Here is a 23,689-nt window from a genome sequence, read left to right as displayed (position 1 = left end):
CACATGGGTCAACTGCACAAGAGGTACATTAATGTGTTTTCCTCAGTTATGGTACCCGAATCACACAAAATAACATATTTTCTTATTACATATCAAGAAGGCAAAATGTTTGTGTCTAACTGTTTTTGTTTCTCAAACACGAAGGGAAAAAAACCAAAACTACTGTAATTCAATAGGATGAAAGCAGTGATTATCTCACAAACTAAAGCAGAATTTTAGCCAATCTCTTCGTAAAATTGTAAATTCATTCCCATAGCTAGATCTACACAACTGTGCATAATGTGTGAAATTTATTCTCTGTTTTTAAAGATATCTTTACGTATCATAACAAAAATTCTGGACCTGTGTTTCTCTAACACCATTTCATACAATAAAAAACAATGATTTTTTTTTTAAATAAACCTGAAATTTTTATCAACTAAACAACATGTATTGGAAATGTAAAATTTTTTCTCTACATAGTGAAGTTTATTAGCCATGCCAAATAGAAACAGAAATATCTTTTAATGTGCTGAATTTACACATGGTTTAAATCAAACAGTTTCTATTGTGTTTGTGAAAAATGTCATGCAAAGAATTAATACATGAAAAATTAGCAACACATCATAAACAAACAATAAACCATCCAGACACATTTTAATTATATAAAATGCAGATCTATTTACTCAAAAGATACAGTAAACTTTTATATTTCAGAGTGAGGGCTGATATAGAAGTAAAAACCTAAATGCTCATTCTTTGATCAAAGCACAAATAATTTTCCTTACAAAGAGAAGCTCTAAACATAAATCATATAAAAATGATGAGCTCAATTTAATCTTTACTCAGAACATCAATAATCACCCATTATCATTGTACATATTAAGGATTTAAGGTACAAGAAAAACACTGAAGCAAAGAAACAGAATAGGTTTTCTCCAAACTTCTAAAATTGACTATAGTCATTCCCTCTTCCCATATGCCATAACATGTGTGACAATAACTCAAACATTCAATTGAACTATGTGGTTGAAGCTGATGAAACTGGAGAGAATTCATTCTGCCCCATGCTTAGATTGAAGCTAAGGCTGTTGTTGGCTTAAGTCAATGGAGCTCCATTAGTTACTTCCTGATTTTAAACATGCTTTATGGTTATCAAGACATTTTTCTATTCTTTTCTAATTCTCTATATCCTATTAGACGGTATACCTCTTCAAAAACAATATTTTTCTTCCTCATCAACATGTGGGGACACACTTTCATCCTCCATCCGAGTTACGTAGACTTCGCAGTAGGAAATACACAAATTTCATGTGGTCAGAACAAAAATCAGACCAATCTACATACTTTGGATATTTTCTGAAAAGCACAAATCTTACAGTATTTACAAAAATGATATTTAATAACAAAGAATCGCATATGCTCATCACCTCAGAAAAACATACTAACCTTTAAAAGAAAAAAATGGTTCCGTTCCAGGACATTACATTCACACAAGGAAGCTAAAAAGCTTCCACACTGAACTTGAATATTAGATCCGCTAGGGGACTAATAAATCAGTCTTTTATCCTATTCATAGTGAACCTGGGTCCTTGGTACCAAAAAAGAGTCCTCTCTACATTCATGTAAATCATACACACACATTCACAAAGAGTAATAATCTTTTGATAGAGCCTGTGTTGGTATAAAATATTTTGCGCCTAAAATATTTGGTACTTAAGGCTGATGACAAAGAACTAAAGAACTATACTCTGTAGTTACTTCATTAAAACAAGATTATATATATATGCGTATTATACATATAGATTATATATATAATCTCCTCCTAGAACAAATTTTTCATTAAAATGCTGGTAACTTCCTTATTTTGAGAAGAATTTTAAATCTCTTAAGGTCTTCAGGAACCAAGTTTTAAAGCACCATGAAATAATATATCATTTCTCAGCATCTCCTCTCCATGTGTTCTTATGCATTGCTTCTCTCAAAAGAGCCTTATTCTATTAATAACGCTGTGCCTGACGAGGCCTTTTCAATATTTTAAAGTGTGTGAGTGCATCTGTATACTTGTTTGCTATGCACATATGTAGATCTATCTCTTCTCTTTCTGTTCAGATTGGCAACAGTTGAGACCTGTTGAGCAATTAATGTACTTTTAAAAATTTGCTTTTGCTACTTATTAAGCAAAAAATGAATGTATAGAGCTAATTCTTTAGGAGAATCAGTTAACAAGATAAAGAAGTCTTCCTGCTGTTCTGCAGCCACAATTTTACATACACAGATGTTTCTTAGGTGAATGAACTTCATCCTTTGTGGACAAGGTAGGTCGTTTAGTGAAATTTCCAAGGCTGTTGGTTTCTGAGCTGTCAGCTGGAAGAGTGAACATGAATAATTTCACACGACTATAGCTTCACCATCGTGAGCCCCCAGAGTTATCTGACTGACTCTGAGCTACATGTATATGGGACGGCTCTGTCTTTACAGACCATAGTGGGAACACACACTCAGAATAAAACAGGAGGCATGAAAGTATCATTCTCTTCCTGTGAGTCTGGCATTCTAATATTCCCCAAAAAACATTAAAAAAAAAAAGTCAATAAATAGTCATCCTATGGCCATCACTGCATGTTTTATAACTAGAAGTCCCATGGACACTCAATAGCTATTTTAATGGAAGCAAAGCCAGCTAAAATGCACTTAGCATGAAAATGACTTTAGTTAAAATCTTCTTTATTTGCTCTGCAAAATCCCTAATGTTCCAATTCAACTAACAAACCAGTTGTTTACAAATGGCTTAAAACTCAATTAAGTATACGAAAAGAGTTCCATAAAATCAGGACTATGAAATCAATGTACACAGCATCACAAAACACTAACACCTTAAAGCATTTTATTGGTTATCTCATCAAAGCTATGTGAGTTTTTCATGGCGCCCTCTCTCCACGAAACAAGACCTAAAGCCTGGCCAAGACCTCCTCTGCTCATTCACATAAGTGGGCTCTAAAGCTGTCAGGGAGTCTCACTTGATTTGTGGAGGCAGCCTGCCACAGAGGCCACCATTCCCACAGAGAAAATGTCCACATTTGGGAGGTGAATTAACTTTCATCCTTTATGTTAAAGTCATCTCCCAATGACATCCACAATTCTCATTCTCTGTGAATGATTTCTTCCTTGGTTAGATGACATATTTCATCCCTTATTTTTTAGTAACATATGTTTGCAAAGTGTTTTAAAGTGATTAGCTATTGTTCATCCCCCCCAAGTTAGGTCACAATTATATCTTGTCAATTGATGATAAAATATGCACATAGAAGAGGAGAATTATATCTCCACTTTTCAATTTTTTGGTAAAGTTATTGTGGCTTATCACCTTCTTAAAGTATACTTAAAATGTCAAACTTTGTTTTTCATGTAAAATAATATTATGCATGCATTAGGATGACTCAACAAGTTCCCGAAAACCTAAGCTTTATAATATAATGAAGAAAAGAACAGGAGCAAAGAGAATATTTTTATTTAAAAAGGAAAAGAGAAAGACTTCTCATTAAAGAAAAGAGAAAGAATCACCTTGATAATTAGTGATAATTGCTTCTAAATCCCTTATGTTTACAAACTATTTAAAATCATTAACTCCAGGCCCAGTGATAGTATGGGAATTTGACATTAAAAAAACAAGCAGTCTATTATCCTAATTGTCCCATTTGAACAAAATAAGCCTACTAGTAGAAAGCACAATCTAGATTTTATACTAGAAATATAGTACCCCATTTACAACTCATCCTCTCAGATTAAGACACACTTAGAGCATGATCTCTTTCCAACACTGTCACTTTAGAATCTCTGCTTATATTTCGTATTTGTGGAAAACATTCAAACGGCTGCTGGGGAAGCCATATCTGTTTTCCACAGTATTAAGTGCTTTACAGAACTATTTTAATTCCAAATGCTTGGTTATGAAACCTGGAGGGGAAAAGAAATCTTTTAAACTTATGATTATAATAAATTCTATGAAAGCACTAGAAGTTAAAACTTCAAATTTATAATTTCTACATAATTCGCAAAAATATTCTTTAATATGAGAAAAAATACATTATTTCTATATTAAAGGAAGAACTGGATCATCTCTTAAGAATTCAAAAAAACTAATACAATTATGTTTTTCTGCCTATATACCTCAAAAGGCAATTGTGAGTTAATTTAATCAGCCCACAAAATTGTGATCAGGAACTGGTTTCATTATGACAATTTTTAAACTTTTTCTACAACGTCTATTAGATGGCTTCTAATTATATAGAAAGGAATTTGCTTAAAAATCTCATGAACATAAACAAATTTTTTAACATTTTCAACAATGCCAAAACAAATATTTGCTGACATACCTAGGGGCGAAAACATGACAAGGCAGTCCTAATAGAAATAAGGCAAAAAGCAAGAGAAATCGAGCAGTAACAAACTTCACAGAGCCTACTTTTTCTGCACATATACCTAAAAAGGTAATTGTGAGTTAATTTAATCAGCCACAAAATTGTGATCAGGAACTGCTTTCTATTACACTGTCTTGCTTTTTTTTTAATTAAAAAAACTGCTTGGAGAGAATTCAATCTTTGGAATAGCCAATATTGGGTTTTCTAATATAACAACATGAAGGAGACGAGAGGGATATTATTGGTAAAGGTAGACTGGATGAGTGAAAATCCACAGGATATCAGAATTTGCAAACCATCCAGCCAGGCTCAGTAATATAATTGGGTGTTCCATTATAATTCCTTCCTGGAGGCGTGTCACTAAAGCCATGAGGATTAAAATCTGAAGCTCTTAAGGGAGCAGCATCACAGCATTAATCACTGATACACTGAATGAACACTCCCTCCTTCCAAAATTAATACCTTGCATTGTCTTTTTAATTCATTTAAGGTGGATTTTGACTAAGGAGGGAGAAAGAAGGGAATGTCAACAAGTCATGGAAACATTTCAATGTATTGCCATTTCCAAATTATCTCTGAAACTAAATTGCAATTTGTTTTTTCAAGAGTTTATTGCTTTAAAAAAATAGTACATGCTTTCCTATTATCATTTCTTTAAAATTCTATGCCTTCTTATATAAATGCTTTAGAATAAGCTGCCATGTAATAATCTTGCACCTAAATGTATAAGAAAGTATACAATAGGAGTGGATCCTATTTTTTTTCATCCTTTACAAAGACAAATGGTCAACTCTCTTCCAACGCGAACTCCCCTCTATCCCTTTTACTTAATTTTTCTAAATGACTTTTAAAACCACATTCCATTTAACAAAGTCACTCTCCTTTAGTTGCTATTCAAAGTTACCTAGTCTTTCCTTTAAGCCTCTAATTTTAAAATTCAGTAGGTAGTCTTCAACCATATTGTCACATTATGTTCAGCAATAACTATATACTTATTATTCAAGTATTATAACCCTTCATTTTTCTTATAATCAATACACTCTCTTTTTAAAAAGTCATCTATGCTACGACAGCATAGTCCTTGTTTTGTTCGTTGTTATCATTTTCTTGCGGACTAGTGATTTTTACTTCTGGTCTTGGTGGTCCTTGAGGGTCTAAGTCAACCTGAGGGAAATAGATCAAAACAAAGATATTTGGCTCTTTAGGTACAAAGGTAATACAATTCACAAGGAAAAATATTACTCACTATTCCCCTTAATCATATAAATATTCAACTAAAAACAGTTCCTTGGGTTCATGTTGATTTTAGCATACCATCCCCCAGTGGACACGCCATTCTCAACACCTTGCTTGTACAGAAGCCCTTTCTGGAACATAATCTGCTCTGTGCTTTAAGGGCATAGACTCATTTCTTGTGCTGCAGGGTTTATTTTTTTCCATTTTGCTTTGAGCTTTTCTTTTCAACAGCATATTTATACTTTTCACGTTAGCATTTTCAGAGAAAAGGGAAAAGAAAAATGCAGCATTTCCACTCTCATGTCACATTCATCCAGCCCCATACCAGATGTTCTTCTGCTAGTTTTCTACTAGAATTCCCAAATTCTTTGTGAATATGATTCCAAGGACCATCAACCACCAAGTAGGTAAGAGCACGACAGAAAATCAAAACACTGAGGCAGCATTTCTCCAACAGCAACCGTTGTCCCTGCCACTTGCACTTCTCATATGTTATTAACAATGTTGTCTCATTTACAATTTGTCCTTCCCCCACTAGACTGACAACTAAGGGGGTGAGATTAGAATTAGCTTGTCTTCAAACTCAGCTCCATGGAATCCTGGAGGCTCCACAGCCCCCACAAGGGGTACTAGTGTCGGGACAACAGGACTAGCTCCAGGTCCCCGTACCCTACAGGCCACGATTTATGCTCTAAAAAAGAGAAAGAAGATTACTGGGACTATCTCTTATTTCACATTGTTATCTTGTGATGTGTCTCAAATAGTATCTCGAATATAGTACAAGCTCAATAAATGTCAATTGACTGCTGTGTATTTGTCACGTATTTCCTGCTGTTTTCCTACAATCATATCACACTTTGCCTAAGAACTTTTACACGGAACAAAATGTTATATGGGAAAACTGAATTTTTAGCCATTTTTTTCCTACTTTCTTTCTCCCCAAATCCCCCCAGTATAGTTGTATATTTTAGTTGTGGGTCCTTCTAGTTGTGGCATGTGGGACAGCGCCTCAGCATGGCATGATGCCATGTCCGCGCCCAGGATCCGAACCGGCGAATCCCTGGGCCACCAAAGTGGAGCGCAAGAACTTAACCACTCGGCCACGGGGCCGGCCCCTTTTAGTCATTTTATAAGTAAAGAATCCTTTTGAAAAAGTTAATTCTTACTGTATAACTTATAATTCATATAAAACTGGTTTTTCACATATTTGGTATGCTTAAAATGTACCTATGCTAATAATACTTTAGGGAGAATGAAAACAAAATATATTATCATTATAAGAGAAATGAGTCAAATAAGACTAAATCTCTTTGTGGGTAATGCTCTGCCTTGGCACGTGAACAGTCCTTAAAATCCCTAACTAGTCACATATCGGGCCTGCGTTCATCTGAACTCCCAAGAACTGAGATTCGTTCTCAGTTCACACCATGAACACCTGTACTTCAGATTATATAACCTTGAACTTGACTGTGCCCAATTCCTACGAAAGGCCTATTTTTAGAAGTTAAATTTATGGACTGGAAGGATAGGCCATCCACTCATTTCTGTAAAATCCATTTAGGTTATAACACTGAATTAAGCTAGACCTGGAAAAAGGCACACTTGATCTTACCATCTAGGTCCCACATAGAATTTACACTTTGATTTTGTGCTGTAAACTTTCACCAAAGGCCACTATATCAAAGAGCTGCTTCACGAAACTGACTATTGCAGCTGCCATATAAATGACACTGAGGACATTGTCCTCTACATTATTGTGCTTCCTATATGATGCTCCTGGACAAGAGATTTTGCTTCCTTTGAGAAACTTTTTTTTTTTTTGCGTTCCTTGAGAAATTCATTTTGTTTCCATATTGAGGGAAAGGTAATCATGTAATTGACTGAATTCTTTTTTATTTTAGCTCCAAACAACTTCAGGAGACAAATTTTAGCTAAATTTTAATAACTATGTAGAACTGCACATGGGGAATTTCTTATAGAATAGGGCTGTGATTACTTCATCTTGAGAAAAGATGAAACGAGGGACATGTTGAGTGTTTTCATTCAGATGTTACGAATGTTTTTGTATAAGCCATACAGTGGATTGCAGGTCACTTTGTACTGGCTATTGAAACCTGGCCACAAGAACCCCTTATGTATTTTGCATTTACCATTACTAAATCTAGTCTCCCTAAGCAAGATAAAACAGATGAATCAATAATAAATAATCAAGAAGACCCCATTCATCATATTGGGTATGAGGAATGAATAGACCAAGGCCCACTTCAGAGGTTACAGCCTGGAGGGAGGTGGGCCCTGATCTGATGGCGAGACAGGAAGGAAGAGCACAAGCAGATGGCGAGAATGCTATGGATTACGTCCTGCCTCTTATACTGTGAGACTCAACCTGAGTCTGTTCAAGGTCATGTAACACTTTATCCTGTGGAACTTCATCTATCCCATGGAAGAGTGCCAGGACTTGAGAATATCCTGCTCTAAGGCCAGTGATGGGGAAATAAGGTAGAAAGGAGGCTTCACCACATACTTCTTTACCTTCTCTGTATAATAAATAAAAGTACATATTATTAAGTGCCTCGTGTACTGAGTGCTTAATTCAATTAATCCATTTGAAGAGGATTATGCAAACTAAACTTTACTATTTCCAGAGAGCAAAGAAGTCATTCATAACAGAGAAGATGTTCTTTATAGCATGACTAAGTCTCACCGGTCTTAATATTCTTTTCTGGTTTGTATCTTCCCTGATCTTAAATTATTTGTATTTGTTATTTGTATCTCTTTCTTTTGCTACATATGTTCTTAGGAGCCTCTGTAAATTTTTTGTAGAATGAGGTGGATGGATGGATGGATGGATGGATGGATGATGGATAGCTGGGTGGATAGATGGATGGCTGATAGACAGACAGACATATGGTGTGTCAGACAGGAGGATGGCAGTACTTGTTAACTGATTGAAATAATATAGTCAACTATATGGTATTGGATCCTTCCCTGCTCTACTATAAGTGGCTTTAAGGCAAGTCCTAAGTGCTTGAATAATTCCTTGAGTGCATGCACACACACACACACACACATTCAGGCATGCACACAAGTAAGTAAAAGCAATAGAAATACCTCATCTTGTCCATCACCAGCTCCTTGAGACTTTATTTCCTCGTCCATTGCCTCTTGAAGCTCATTATTAACCTGATCCAGTTCCTCGCCATTTTCTTCATCAGTGCCTCCATTAACACGGGCGGGACCTGCCTGCTCCTCCCCATGATCCAGGATCTCCTCCACTTGCTCAGGGGTGTCTGAAGCCTCCCCGCCTCCTTCCTCTTCAACCTCACCATTCATTCCTGAAAAGTCTTCTTTCTGTTCTGCATCCTTGTTTTCCTTCTCTCCATCTTCTTCCTCATCTACTATTTCTGCTGGCCTCTAATGGATCAGAAGGAATAATGGATGAAAATTAGAATTGTAACAGAGATTTTTCCATTGCATACTATGATAACGTAATAATTTCTTTATTACAGTCAAGTAAAACTGCCTTACATTTGCATGGTACTTGACAGTACGTAATGTGCTAACCTTTACTGAGTATCTACTGAATGTCACTCTTCACAAGTATTTTTTCGTTTAATCCTCACAATAATCCTGTAAGGTCGGGATTATTTCCATTTTACAGGTGAGAAAACTAAGGTACAGAGAGACCAAATATCTAGGCCACTGTTTATAAGCGGAAGAGTCAGAATTAGAGCAAAGCAAGTGACTCCAGAACCAATGCTCTTAACACCACAGCAGATAGAAAACTAAACTGCAGGGTCCTTGGCCAACATCTAGCCGAGTGTCTGGCCCAGAGGAGGAAGTAAAAAAAGTCTGTGGAGAGATTATCATTCTCATCACTAGTGCCTGGCGTGTATTTATATCTCTAAATGCAAAAAAGGGCAATGGTGATGGCACGAGGATGTAAACCCAGGTTTTCTAACATCAAATGTAGACAGCTTTCCACACAACTGTCTAAGAGAGTTGACATATATCTCTAAATACAAAGATGGATCATCGGGCAGATCCAAGACCAAAAAACTATGCGTCCTTTCTACAAAAATAATAAATGTTCAAGTATTTTTATAAACTTTAGGCATTTTTACTGTTATTTAGATACATCTAAATCTGCTCTAAATGAGAGCCAGAGGCCGAGTTCTCACAGGAGAGAGAGAGACCCAGCTTCAAGGCCTGGCCTGGCACTCACTCACCGTTCCCTAACTTCTGTGAGTTTCAGATTCCTCACTAGTAAAATGGGAATATAACAAAACCTCCAGTGAATTAAATGAGATAAATTATATACAGTGCCTAGTACAGTACCTGGCCCATGACAGATCCTAAAACAACATTAAAATCCCTTCCCATTTGTTATGATACATTCTTTCCTGGTGCTATCGTATTTCACCATTGCCCCTGGTAAAACAATAGTGTTCTATGTTAGGACCCAGACCTGCCCCTTTCTAGCTGTCTGACTATGGACGGGTCACTTAAATCTTCCGGCTTCTGTAAAATGAGGGTTTAAGACACAATTAACCTTGACTTTCCTTCCAGCTCTGCAAGTCCATTCTCCTCCAACTTCCCGAAATACCTGTTATTGGACTGTTCCTGGTCTTCTTATAGAAGCTAACATAAGGCTCTCAGTTTCAGAAGGAAAGAAGGAAGGAAAGGAAGAGAAGCAGACTAGAAGTTCAGGAGAAAATGTCACGCAACTTTATTTTGAAGAGGAAAGAGTTGGAACCGTGAATTCTTCTATTCTGTCAAAAATAAAGTCTCAAATTTGATTACGTGATATCAAAGATGCACTGTAAAAAAATGAAGGGAAAAACCAGTTGTTCTTAAGATAGTTCAAAAAACAGTTTGTCATATGCAGATTAAATAACAGCACAGTGAGGCTTTCAAATTCCTCTTTCAAATTTCCACTCAGACGCTTAATGTTAAACAGTGTGGGCCCTAGGGATCCCTCAGCCTGCTGCCCAGGGGAAGGCCCTCAGGGAGGCCAGCTGCTGGACAGAAACGGAGGGTGGGACAGAGGAAATCTGATAAAAGAAAAGGTAAGAGATTTATGAAGTGTAACCCACAGTGCTTGGTAAGGATTTCCAGTTTTTATGGATAAGACCTAAATGAATAACGGTGAGAAAAACCTCCAATTTCCAAAAGAGAAAACAGTATGCTCCCGTCTCCACACCCTTGTCCCATCGTCTCTCTAGAGAAGAAACATGGCAAAGCATTGAGGCAGACGCAGTTGAAGTGATGAGCAGAGGAGAGCTGGAGAGGGAACGAGTGGGCATTGTTATTACGAAAACAGAGCAAAGGAAATATTCTGGGCTGCTGATGATGTTTGTGCATCACTGAAGAGCAAGGGCTTGTAGAGGGCGCAGGAAAGGAGCCAGCACCAGGAATTCCGGGGCTTCCTCAGTAAGACACCAAGATAGAGGGGACTTCAGATGGGGCAGAGCTAGAATAAGGAGCCAACTCAGAGAAACACCATGAGTGGCTCCCCACTAACATGTCAGAAGAGGCCAAGAAAAGGCCCAGGGGCCTCTGGCCCAGAAACAGCAAGTTCCCCTCCTGATGACCCTGAGGGATTTGGGGGGATACTCACTGTGGGCTCTGAGAGACATCTGGAGGGCTCTCAGTCATCAGAACTTGAGCGAAAGGGCCTGGAGCACCTGTTTGTGCTGAGCAGTACCCTAGACTCTGGGCATTCAGAGCCAAAGGTGACCGTCTCTACATCACACAACTCAGAGCAGTGCAGTAACAATCACACTATAATATATACAGGGCATGAGGAGAGGAGCAGTAAGAGCACGTGTCAGGAAAGGGACACTCAACATGCTACCTGCTGCCAGGTCCCACATGTTCTTGTCACTGAGACTTCTAAAACACTGCGTGAACAGTGTTTGTGGGTGGAGAGCAACAGATGAGAAGCAAAGACATTGAGCACCTAGGACCCATGGTGCCCAACATCATGCTCAGTGCTTACACATTCATCATTTCATGGAAATCCTCACAATAACCCTACCACTACGCTTCTTATACCCATTACACAAATAAGGAAACTGAGAAATCACTCAAGACTTCCAACATCACACAAAGGGGAACACTCAGGGCTGGGATTTGAACCCAAGGCAATTTTGTGCCAAAGTCCTGGTATTCTTCCTTAAAGAAATAACACAACAAGTTGCTACTTCACCTATTTGCTACTGCAAGCATACTCAAGTGTACTTTCAATGGCCAGAAGACGTGGCACCTGTAGTAGGCAACACTACTTTTACTGTTTAAAGAATTAGCGACCTGAACACAAAAGATTTCTGTATGTCTCTTAAAGACTTTTGGTGTGATCCAGGGAGAGACCATGATAAAGATTGTTAGGCAGAGTACCTGAAGTAATACCTAACAAAAACCCAGAAATACTATAGCCCTAATGGCCAATACGAGCAGATTTCTATTCAGATTATCTGTAGAATTGGATAATTACGTATCGCTCTCCTAGAAATTGTTGTACTCCTTACTCTACTTAAACTTGCCCTATTCAGAGCAACTTTTGGTTTTGGCATTACAGAGAAGTTCCATAGCATTTCTTAATTTAAAAAAATAATAATAATAACAGAGAAAACATAATTTAGTGTAATCACTTAGGAACATAGATACATTCCTTGCCTCTCTGAGAATATATTACAGAGCTTGCTAAAATCTGTTAAGGCAACCACTTCTGTCTAAATGTGGGAAAGTCTATTTTTCTTTCCTGACATCTGGATTTCCACTTTAAAGTTGCAAAATGACTGTGTGCTGGTTTTTAGTTTTGTCTTTCTCATCTCACCCCTTTCTTCACTCTCAATTCTCAAACACAAATACATTTTTTTCTCCTTTTAATGCAAAGGGTTGTTATATACTCTAATCTCTTTTTCAGGAAGGAGACACTCAGCCCTAAATTCAGGGTCTGTTCTCCTCACTATTATTACCACCACTACTAACAAGCAGGATTATGCTTTCATCCCATTATTTCTATTAGACTTTTCCAGCACAGCTATTTTCGTAGTCATCAAATAAAGCCACATCTGGTTGGCTCAACTTTAAGAAATGGAAGATTACAGTGCTGAAATACCAATTTGATCAATTTAAATAAGATGGTAACATTAGTTAAAAGGCTTATAATCCTTTAAAATATCCTGAGTGTAGAACAAAATTTATTATTACTACGACACTACAATTCAGGGCCAAAAAAAAAAAAATGCTGCTATGACAGATCTGTAATGAATAAATGAAAAGCAATGTGCTTTTTGGTGTAATCTCCTTTGAAGCAGGCATTAAATTATTAAAGATGTTTCCAGTGTATACATCAATCAAATTATCCCCAGAAGGAACACTGGGTTTTACACCCATACACATACACAAAGATAAAATGTATACCATCGTGAGGGCCTGCAAAGAAACAAGAGTGGTCCTCTACAAGAGGTGGGTGTCCATCGTGGGAGGGAGTTATTCTTTAGGGATAAAAAGAAATATAAGGGCAACATGAGCAAGTTACACACTTCGTGAATCCCCTTCCTTCCTCCTCTTGCTATAGAAAAGCTATGGAACAGGAATTGGTACCCCTCACATAACTCAGAACTGACATCTAGCCCTGGCAGAGGGGCTTTCATGAAGGAGGAGTTACTCAGGTGGATGGGAGGCCCTCCTGTTAGGAGGCCATGGGCAGGACCACGGCCTCCATCATCTCACAGCTAGAACAGCTCTGCCCTGGGAGTTAGGCCATGAGTTAAAGAGCTACATGCAAAGCCCGACGCAGAAGGTTGCATGTCATGTGATTCCACTTACATGAAACATTCAGAATGGGTAGATCTATAAAGCGGAAAGCAGATTCGTGGTTGCCAGGGTTGGGGAGAAGGCAGAATGGGAAATGACTGCTTAGTAGGTATGAGGAGGTTTCCTTCTGGGCAGATGAAAATGTCTTAGAACTAGATAGAGGTGATAGTTGAATAACACAGTGAATGTCATAAATGGCACAGAATTGTTTATTTCAAAATGGTGAATGGTTAATTTTATGTTATGAGACTAGTACTTCAATTTTTTCAAAAAAGCTATATGCTGGAACTCTTGATCATGAGGTAGAGCCATGTGGCCACCTCTCTGTGTCTGGTAAGTCACCCATTTAACGCACCACTTAATCAGGGTCCAACCTCCAGTTACTTTATTATTACACAATTTATTACACAATTTGTCTCTTGCTTTATTACACAATTTGTCTCTTGGTAGCCCCCTCCCTTGTCTCAGGTATAAAAAGCTTCCCTTCACAAAATATCTGGTGATTCTTGGTAGGAGATGGTGTTAAACGAAAGAGAAAATTGAATGAGTGAACTAACAAATAGATCTGAGAATAGTAGTTTACTGGAATTAAAATATAGAAAGTGCTAGGGGCTGGCCCCATGGCCGAGTGGTGGAGTTCGCACAGTCTGGGGCAGGCAGCCCAGTGTTTCGTTGGTTCGAATCCTGGGCACGGACATGGCACTGCTCATCAAACCACGCTGAGGCAGCGTCCCACACGCCACAACTAGAAGGACCCACAGTGAAGAATATACAACTATGTACTGGGGGGCTTTGGGGAGAAAAAAGGAAAAATAAAATAAAATCTTTAAAAAAATATATAGAAAGTGATAGAAAAATAGTTATTAGATAGCTACACTTTACTTTAATATGTTTCTACTCCCTCCTCAAAAAACAAGTTGCAACTATTTAATTTCCTCAAAATCCTCAAGTAGTTCTCAGCCTCCGCCCATTTAGCTGGACGTGCCTGATTGTCCAGCTAAGTGGGAACAGTCACAGCTGGCCAGACACCAGTGTTAGCTTATTGAGGAAGAGATGTCACATGCACAGCAGCCTATGTCCCACCCCCACCTCAAAGAACCTGACAAAGATCCTGATAATGTTAATAATTTAGATAAAGAAAAACAGACACAGTGGCTAAAAGGGAGTTGGGGAGTGTGGGGAGAAAGGAACTGGGACACCAAAGGAAAAGGTAAGAGTAAGAAATTGCAAATTCAACTTGAGGAGTGAGGAAGGAGGAAGAGAAACAGGAAGGAAACTCTTTTTCCAGGGTCCAAACACACTGTCCATTGTACAGTAAAGGGAAGCAAATTCCGCACATGACTTTGCCTCCTCTCCCTGCAGAAGCCAAATCTCATGTGATCCCACGAGACTGTTTTCATAGCTGAGGAATATCAGTGGGGGATCCCGGGACAAGACTTATGTCTCCTGGTGTTTTCTGCAACGGTGACATCAACTGGCAATGTAAAATATATACTACGCAGGATGAGCCCCTGTGGCCTGGTGGAAAGGCAGAGGTCACACTATAGCTTCAGGTCAGTGAATTCACCTCACCTGGCCTCAGAGCCCCCTTTGGAATTTGAGGATGATAATAACGACCTCACAGGATTGTAGTATGGACCAAATGAGATCATACACACAAAAGACCGTTGTAAACTGAACAAGCTATATATGTTTATTATTGGTATCACTCCATTTTTCTTGCCATTGAATGGAAGGAACTGAGAGGTTGTCTGATGAAATCTTACAGTACAGGATTGACACTACTGAAATTGTATTCTAGTGGGCCACTTAGAGCAGTGTCTCTTTTAAATCTCATGAAAACAAACAAACAAAAGATGATGTCAACCCATTTAACGATTGTCTTGCCTTTACCAGTTAATACAGTTAAAATGCATGCTGATGTTCAACTTCTGGTCCACTGAGACTGTTAGGTGTGATTTACATAAACTAATCATCCTTACTCTTATTTATGTTTATTCTTCGCTTCTGAGTTCCCTGGCATGCAATTTTGACAACTAATTTACCATTCAATAGCTCTTTTTGTTTCTGAACTGCTATCCACTCTCAAAAGTGATACAAATTGCCAGCAAGAGCTACTAAACAAGGATGATTTCCTAAATTAGTATACTTGCTTAGGTAACAATACATCACTTTGTCTTTAGTAGGGATGACAGGTTGGCAGCAGCCAGTTAGGGGGATATTAATGCCAGACGTTATTCTTCTCAAAGCACTTTCACACATATTTTCTCATTTCATCTTCCCAAGCAGGAGGGCAGGTGTGAATATCCCCACTGTACAGAGTGGGATGCTGAGACCGAGGGAAAGTCACACAACTTGCGAAGGGTTACGTGACCAGTGGTGACAACATCTTTAATCTTCATCATAAAAAAAATTAAAAAACAAAAGTTCCAATGGAAGCACAGTGGTCTTGATAGTTTATAAACTGGTCACCATGGTAACCAGATACCTAGTTAAGCCCCACCCCTAATATATGACTAATGGACTAATGAGGCAGAGGGACTGGCTAGGCTGAGCCAGGTGCCATGTCTCTGCTTCTCCCCTCTCCACTCATCGCTGATCATCTTTCTTACAGATGTAGACTTTAAAAATGACTCTACTCGAGGCTGGCCCCGTGGCCGAGTGGTCAAGTTCGCAGCTCCGCTGCAGGCGGCCCAGTGTTTTGTTGGTTCGAATCCTGGGTGCGGACATGGCACTGCTCATTAAACCACGCTGAGGCAGCGTCCCACATGCTACAACTAGAAGGACTCACAACGAAGAATATACAACTATGTACTGGGGGGCTTTGGGGAGAAAAAGGAAAAAATAAAATCTTTAAAAAAAAAAAATGACTCTACTCCCTGAATATGACTTTTTGATCTATTAGGCAGCATCAAATCAGAGACAAACCCAATTTTCTCACTGTTTGGGAGCTGAATTGTGTCCCCTCAAAATTTATATGCTGAAGTCCTAACTCTCAATATCTCAGAATGCGACTGTGTTTGGAGACAAGGTCTTTAAAGAGATAATTAAGTTAAAATAAGGTCCTCAGGATGGGCCCTAATCCACTATGACTGATGGCCTTATAAGAAGAGATTAAGACACAGACATGTATAGAGTACAGACTATGTGATGACACAAGAAGTCGGTCACCTATAAGCTAAGAGAAAGAGCTCAGAAGACACCAACTCTGCTGACACCTCGATCTCAGACTTCTAGCCTCCAGAACTATGAGAGAACAAGTTTCTATGTTTAAGCCCCTGAGCCTGTGGTACTTTGCTATGGCAGCTGAGCAGACTAATACACTCACCAAGTACTACCTTACCTCCCTTTCCCTCCCCACCCCTAACACATTCATACTCATATTCATATTCATATTCATATTCTTTCTTCCGTCTCCCTCTTTCTCTCTTCCCTCCTATTTCCTTAAAAAGTCCTTCAGCACAAACTAGGGAAGTCATGTTCCTCATAAAAGGCAGAGGGCTGGCTGGATCTGGCAAAGTAGGAAGGCCAAACTCAGTCCTTCCCAGACAGAAGTATTGGGGGGAGGGGCATGGAGAGGGAGTGTCCTTTATGGAAGAAGCCGAAAAACAGCTCTGGCCTGCTCCCCCTGCACCATACCGTAATTCATCCTGTTCCTTCTACTTTTACCCAGAATGCTTTCCTTCCCCTTTGTTAGACCCACATTCCCTCGAAGCTTTTCTGGATCCCTCAGGCAATTATCACTCCTTATCTGTGCCCTCATAATACCTGTCAAATTCCTTTAGTACACTCAAATCACAGTGTGCAGTTATTCTCTATTTATGTGTGGTATGAAAATAGTGAACATGAATTGCTATCTAGGAGATGCCTCAAATGATGTTTGAAATGATTATGGAATAATGGTGAAATATCAGCCTCGGCTCTATGGAGGCCCTTTGGAAGTTTCTAGAAGCAAAGGTTCTTTCTTATTCATCTTTGTGTCCATCACCACATTTACCACAGTATTGTACTTGTCGTTGAATTAAACACAAATGTACCTCACACAGATAAAAGCCAGCATAATACATGCCTTTAGGAAAGAACAGATGGTGATGACAAGGCTCACGTTTACTGGGCACTCTCCAGGTACCTGGTACTATACTTTATGCACCTCACATGTAAAATCATATTTAAACTAATATCACAACAACTATTTGAAGAAAATAGTATTATTTTCCCAATTTGCAGATAAAGAAACGGAAGCATAAGGAGTTAGGTAAACTTGTCCAAAATCCCACAGATAGTGACAGAGGGATATGAACTTATTTTTGACCACTGGATTCTAATAACTAATTCCCCAAGATAATGGATAGAGCAATATCCCAAACTCAACAAACGTTCAATAGTTACTTTCAGCCTAGTGTCTTCTAAGCCAGCACTTCTCCATCACCTAGGGATTAAATGCAGATCCTGAAATGTTGGCTGAGGATCTGCATTTCTAACAGCTCTTGGGTGCTGCTGATGCTGCTGGCCCCCAGATGGACACTGTGCGTGGTAAGGCTCTAAACCACAAATAACATGATATGATCATAAATACTCCACTTCCAAAAAGCATTTTTGGTGAAAATTTCTAATTGTAATAATGCCTTGAAATAATGCCTCTTTAAATGAAGGTTGCATTTTTATCTTAAAAGTATCAATTTTATTGAAAGCCAGGAGGAAACAGGATTGACTGGTGACAGAATGATGTCTGGCCATAAAGACAGCTCTACAAGATTTATTCTAATTACATCACCATGCCACTGTTTATTGAGTCATGTTATAAAAAAGAAACATCATTGCAAAGGCAATAAATCAGGAAGGTATTTTTACCTATGCTTAGTCTTCTCCTCTGACATTTACATCAAATTTTAGTCAATTTGTGACTAAAATTTTAAGAGAACTGGTTTTCAGGAAGAAATTGTTTGTCCAAAGAGTACATCCGTCCTGAAATTTCAGGAGTAGTTCACACCCGTGAGTAATTGTGTAATACTATGTTCTGTATAAAGTACAATTCTTATGTTTCACTGGAGTCAATAGAGAGTATTCATTATACTCTATCCTATATACTCACTAAACTGATGTACATAATGGTACATCAATGATCGCAGAAGTCATTTCAATCATTCCAGCCTCACAGCCCCTCTGACATCAAGAACATTGAGTGCAGATAGATTAACAGACATATTAGACATATATGTACAATTACAGATAATATGTACCCTTAAACATAGAGGTTTTTATAAGAAAGTCAAGACTTTTACCTTTTAAAAACCATATTATTTATCATAGGCAAATGCTTTTAATATTTTTATTAAAAAATTACACCAGATTTTCTCCTTAACTTGACACCAGTGCTGGCATTCCGAGTGCCTTTTGTCTGAGTTTGCCTACATGCCTCTCTTAACTATTTCTTTTGTAATGGACATTCTGAGAAAATGGTTGATTTGTACGGCAAGACAAAAAAGGTCTGGTAGTTATTACTGCTGGCTAAATCCTAGAAGGGACGGCTCAGGGGAAACCATAAGTACTCAGGTTTTCTAGGGAACATGCATGAACTTACTAAGGTTAACTCAGGATTCCTGAGTGGTAAGAGGAAAGAAGATGGAATATGGAAATCATATGGAAATAAGCCACAAAATATCGAAAGCATCAACTACTTGGAAGGTATTTTCAGACAGATGGGCTGCTCTAATGACTTACACTTTAAAGTCACATCACACCTCTGACAGTAATAGCAGCACCAAAAATTAGAAATAGGAAAGGCATCAAAACAGAGACTACAGCTAACGTCCCACCCACATTAGAAGTAAATGTTGATTTTTCTTATATTTACATCAGAATTCCCTGAGAAATAGATTTAATGTTTAAGACCCTTGTTATCTGAGATAACAGCACAAGTTAGAACTTTCTAGTCAAGATGGCCTACCTAACCATCCAACCCCTCTTCCCATCCCTACTCAGCAGGTCTCCATCCCTGAACCACTAAATGACACTGGAGATCAGAACGAAAAAAATGAAAAGATGACCTTAGATGTCCACTTCTTCATGTAACATTTGCAAAGTTTGAAATGGGGAATGAAGGAAGATTTGTTACAGGCTTTGGGTGGAAGGTGTTTCTGAGGATTTCATGGTGGAGTTCAGGCATGAAAGTACAGCAGTTACCACACTTGTTTTTATTTCTGTTCCCATGGAAACTAACATCATCTCCTACTCAAGCTGAATGAGGTGTTTTGAAATAATCAGTTTCAGTTTTTCATGAGAGCAAAGTGCCACTTGCTGTTTTCAGCTTTTAGAGGCTTACTTTCACAGAGGAAAGAAAGGGAAAAAAAGGCTTAGATGTGGTTTGAAGTACACGGCCCTGAAAAGGGATGGTCATATTCACAGATGTGACCCTCTAAGGACACAAGCAGAGTGAAGCTTTGACCATCCACCTGCTGAAAGCTGGCTCACCCAGGCCCATTTAAGCTGCACAAGTTCCTGCCACCCCCATTTGAGAAGATACAATAAACTGAAAACTTATTTTTAGATAGCAAAAGAATATTTGGTCTTCATTAGAAAAAAATTCCCCATTAAGTTTTCTCACTTAGAAGTAAATGCTGATTTTCTTTCACTTACATCAGAAATCTCTGAAGGCTACATTTTCATGTTTAATCCCATTTTTATGAGCTAATCACAAATCTGCACATGTGATGTCACAAAAAACCTTGTTGATGATGCTCAGGGAAATTAAAAGCCAGACCATTGTCATCTTAACTCTTCCAGATGTATGTGATGCTTGCAGCACCAAACAAGGATATGATTTACTAAAAGGATATGGCTTTGAAAATAAAGAATGGTGACTATACTCTTTGTGCATAATTCCTTTTAGTTCAGGGAGGGCAGTGAGGTCTGAGTGGCTCTCTGTACAGACAGAATACACACAATACAGACAGAATATGTTGCTGTTTGTGGGCTAGTTGGAAGTCCCTGATCTCCCCACTTCCCTTCCTTGAGGTATTCAGAGAGAGTACCAAACTGGAAACAGGCTGTGTTCTTGTGGGAAAATGGCACTCATCTCTGTGGGGTTTCGCTTTTTCAATGGCAAAAAGGAGTTTAGAACATCTTCCCTTCTCGTTCTAAACATATTGTTATTCTTATTTTAATAAATATATTTCATTGGAGTAGATTTAGGGGTCTGGTCAGAGGGAGCAGCTTCCTTTACCTTTTTGTGTACTTTATTATATATGAAAAAATAATAAAAATAACCTCTCCATTTAGCTTGCCTTTCACAAGAGAATCTGCAAGTGACTGCCGACTCTCCACAAGTTAGCAGGGGAGAATTAGTGATGAGGCCAAGTCAGGGAATGGAGAACAAAACTATGTCAATGGCCAGAGGTCAGCTCAAGATAGCAGTGTAGGCGGACTCTGAACTCACTTCCTCCCATGGACATAATGAATTTACAACTATTCTTGGAACAATTACCCATAAGAGAGAACTGAAAACTGCATAAAAGCAACCCTGACAACAAGGGACAGTGCTGACTGAGGTATAAGCAGAAATTCCTTTCTGGAGAGAAAAAAGCCACCTTGGAGTGGTGACACTTCACAGCCAGCCAGAGAAACTTTAAGGTAGGAAGCCTTCTTTGGAGGAGTAGGATATCTGAGCAGGGGAGTGTTACCACAATAAGCAGCTTTTGGACTCAGCACAACTGAGACAAGTGTCATAATCCCTGGCTTTGCTGGCTATTAACTACAATGGGGAACACCTCTGGAAAAGCTATCAGACTTAAGGTGGTGGGGTGGGGGTGGGGGGGGGGAAGCTGTTCTTAAAGGGTCCACACACACATCCACCAGTTTCAGAAAGCAACCTAAAATCACCAGAAAGAAAGGTGCAGAGTCCTTTGGTGATAGGAAACTCACCTGATAGGCTCTGGGTGCATTTCAGTGAGAGGTGAGACCTCTCCAGGGACTGAGACATTGGCAGCAGTCATTGTGACCTGGTGAAGTCATTCTGACACAGATGCTGGCAGATGCCATAGGAGTTCCTCCCCTGGCCTGTTAGTGCAGGGGTCTGCCACACCTACTAGAGTACTGATTTAATCCAGCTCAGCCAGGGCAGGCAGTCTGCTCTAGGGACTGGTGTCACTCAACAGCAAACCCTCAGGCCACTTGTGGGCCAGCATAGATGGGGTGCCTGGAACCTTTGCAACCAGGCAGAGGGACAGCCTAACCTTCCTGAGCATCTGCAGCAAGAGCAACCCTGCCATAACAGAAGGACACACATAGCCCACGTAGGGTACATTCCCGGAACACTGGGAATTGGTGACAAGAGGGAAGCACACTGCTGGGCCTCACAAGGCCATCTCTTACATGAAGTCACCTCTCCAAGATTGGGAGACATAGCTGACCTACCTAATACATAGATATAAGCACAGAGAAAGAGGCAAAATGAGGAGGCAAAGGAATATGTTCCAAGTAAGGGAACAGGACAAAAACTCAGAAAAAGAAATAAATGAAAGAGAAATAAACAATCTACCTGATAAAGAGTTCAAACAAATAGTCATAAGGATGCTCACTGATCTTGGGTGAAGAATGGACGAACTCACTGAGAACTTCAACAAAGAATTGGAAAATATAAAAAAGAACCAATCATAAATGAAGAATACAATACTGGAAATGAAAAATTCACTAGAGGGACTCTATAGCACATTTGATGATACAAAAGAACAAGTCAGTGAGCTGGACAAAAGACTAGAGAAAATCAACCAAGCTGAAAAGATAAAAGAAAAAAGAATTATAAAGAATGAAGATAGTCTAAGGGACCTCTGGGACAACATCAAGCACACTAATATCCACGTTATAGGTGCCCCAGAAGAAGAAGAGAGAGACAAACGGGCAGAGAATCTACCCGAAGAAATAATAGCTGAAAACTTTCCTAAGCTAAGGAAACAGATATCCAGGCACAAGAAACACAGAAAGCACCCAAGAAGATAAACCCAAAGAAGCCCACACCAAGACTCATTATAATTAAAATATCAACGAATAAAGATAAAGAGAAAATCCTAAAAGCCACAAGAGAGAGGCAACAAGTTACATACAAAGGAAACCCCATAAGGCTACCAACTGACTTATCAGCAGAAACCTTATAGGACAGAAGGGAGTAGCACAATATATTTAAAGTGCTGAAAGGAAAAATCCTACAGGCAAGAATACTCTACCCAGTAAGGTTATCATTCAGAATGGAAGGAGAGAGAAAGAGTTTCCCAGACAAGCAAAAACTAGGGTTTATCACCAAGAAATCAGCTTTACAAGCAATACTAAAAGGACTTATTTAAGTGGAAAAGAGAAGACTACAAATAGGAATAAGAAAATCATCAAAAAAAAAGCAATAAAATCACTGGTAAAGGCAAATATACAATGAAGGTAGCAGATGAACCACCTATGAAACTAATATGAAAATCAGAAGACAAAGATACTAAAATCATCTGTTTCCATGATAAGACGGTAACAGATACACATGCACAAAAAAGAAAGTTAGATATGATATCAAAAACATAAAATATGGGAGGAGGAGAGTAGAAGAACAGAGCTTTTAGCAAGAGGTCAAACTAAGGAAATCATCAACTTAAGATAGATTACTACATACATGGGTTATTATATATGAACCTGATGGTAATCACAAACCAGAAACCTATAAGAAATACACAAAAAGTTAAGATGAAGGAACTCAAACATAATACTAAAGAAAGCCATCAAACCACAAGGGACAGGCCAGCCCAGTGGTTGCAGCAGTTAAGTTCGCACATTCCACTTCTCAGCAGCCCAGGGTTTGCTGGTTCAGATCCTGGGTGTGGACATGGCACCTCTTGGCAAAAGCCATGCTGTGGTAGGTGTCCCTCATATAAAGTAGAGGAAGATGGGCATGGATGTTAGCTCAGGGCCAGTCTTCCTCAGCAAAAAGAGGAGTATTGGCAGTAGTTAGCTCAGGGCTACTCTTCCTCAAAAAAAAAAAAAAAACAAACAAGGGAAGAGAGAAAGAGAAGAAGAAGGGAACAGAGAAGAGCTACTAAAACACGAAGAAAAAAGTAACAAAATGTCAATAAGTACATTCATATCAACAGCTACTTTAAATGGCAATGGACTAAATGCTCCAATCAAAAGGCATAGGGTGGCCAATTGGATGAAAAAACAAGACCCATATGTGTGCTGCATACAAGAGACACACTTCA

The 23,689-nt window shown here is 38.8% G+C and overlaps 1 protein-coding gene across 2 annotated transcripts in view; it reads right to left on the bottom strand.

The window, feature by feature from the left end:
* Positions 1-255: 255 nt before the first annotated feature.
* Positions 256-23,689, bottom strand: part of DCDC2 (doublecortin domain containing 2) — a 177,983-nt gene continuing 154,549 nt past the window's right edge. For both annotated transcript variants that reach the window (XM_046638921.1, XM_046638922.1), the window contains exons 10-11: positions 8,748-9,050; positions 256-5,564 (exon numbers count right to left, since the gene is read on the bottom strand). In XM_046638921.1, coding sequence (XP_046494877.1) covers positions 5,460-5,564; positions 8,748-9,050 — 408 coding nt within the window. In that variant the 3' untranslated portion in view covers positions 256-5,459. The remainder of the gene's footprint in view (positions 5,565-8,747; positions 9,051-23,689) is intronic.

This window comes from Equus quagga, chromosome 15 (genome assembly GCF_021613505.1).
Source record: "Equus quagga isolate Etosha38 chromosome 15, UCLA_HA_Equagga_1.0, whole genome shotgun sequence".
NCBI lineage: Eukaryota > Metazoa > Chordata > Mammalia > Perissodactyla > Equidae > Equus > Equus quagga.
This window is presented reverse-complemented; position numbering and strand designations above follow the sequence as displayed.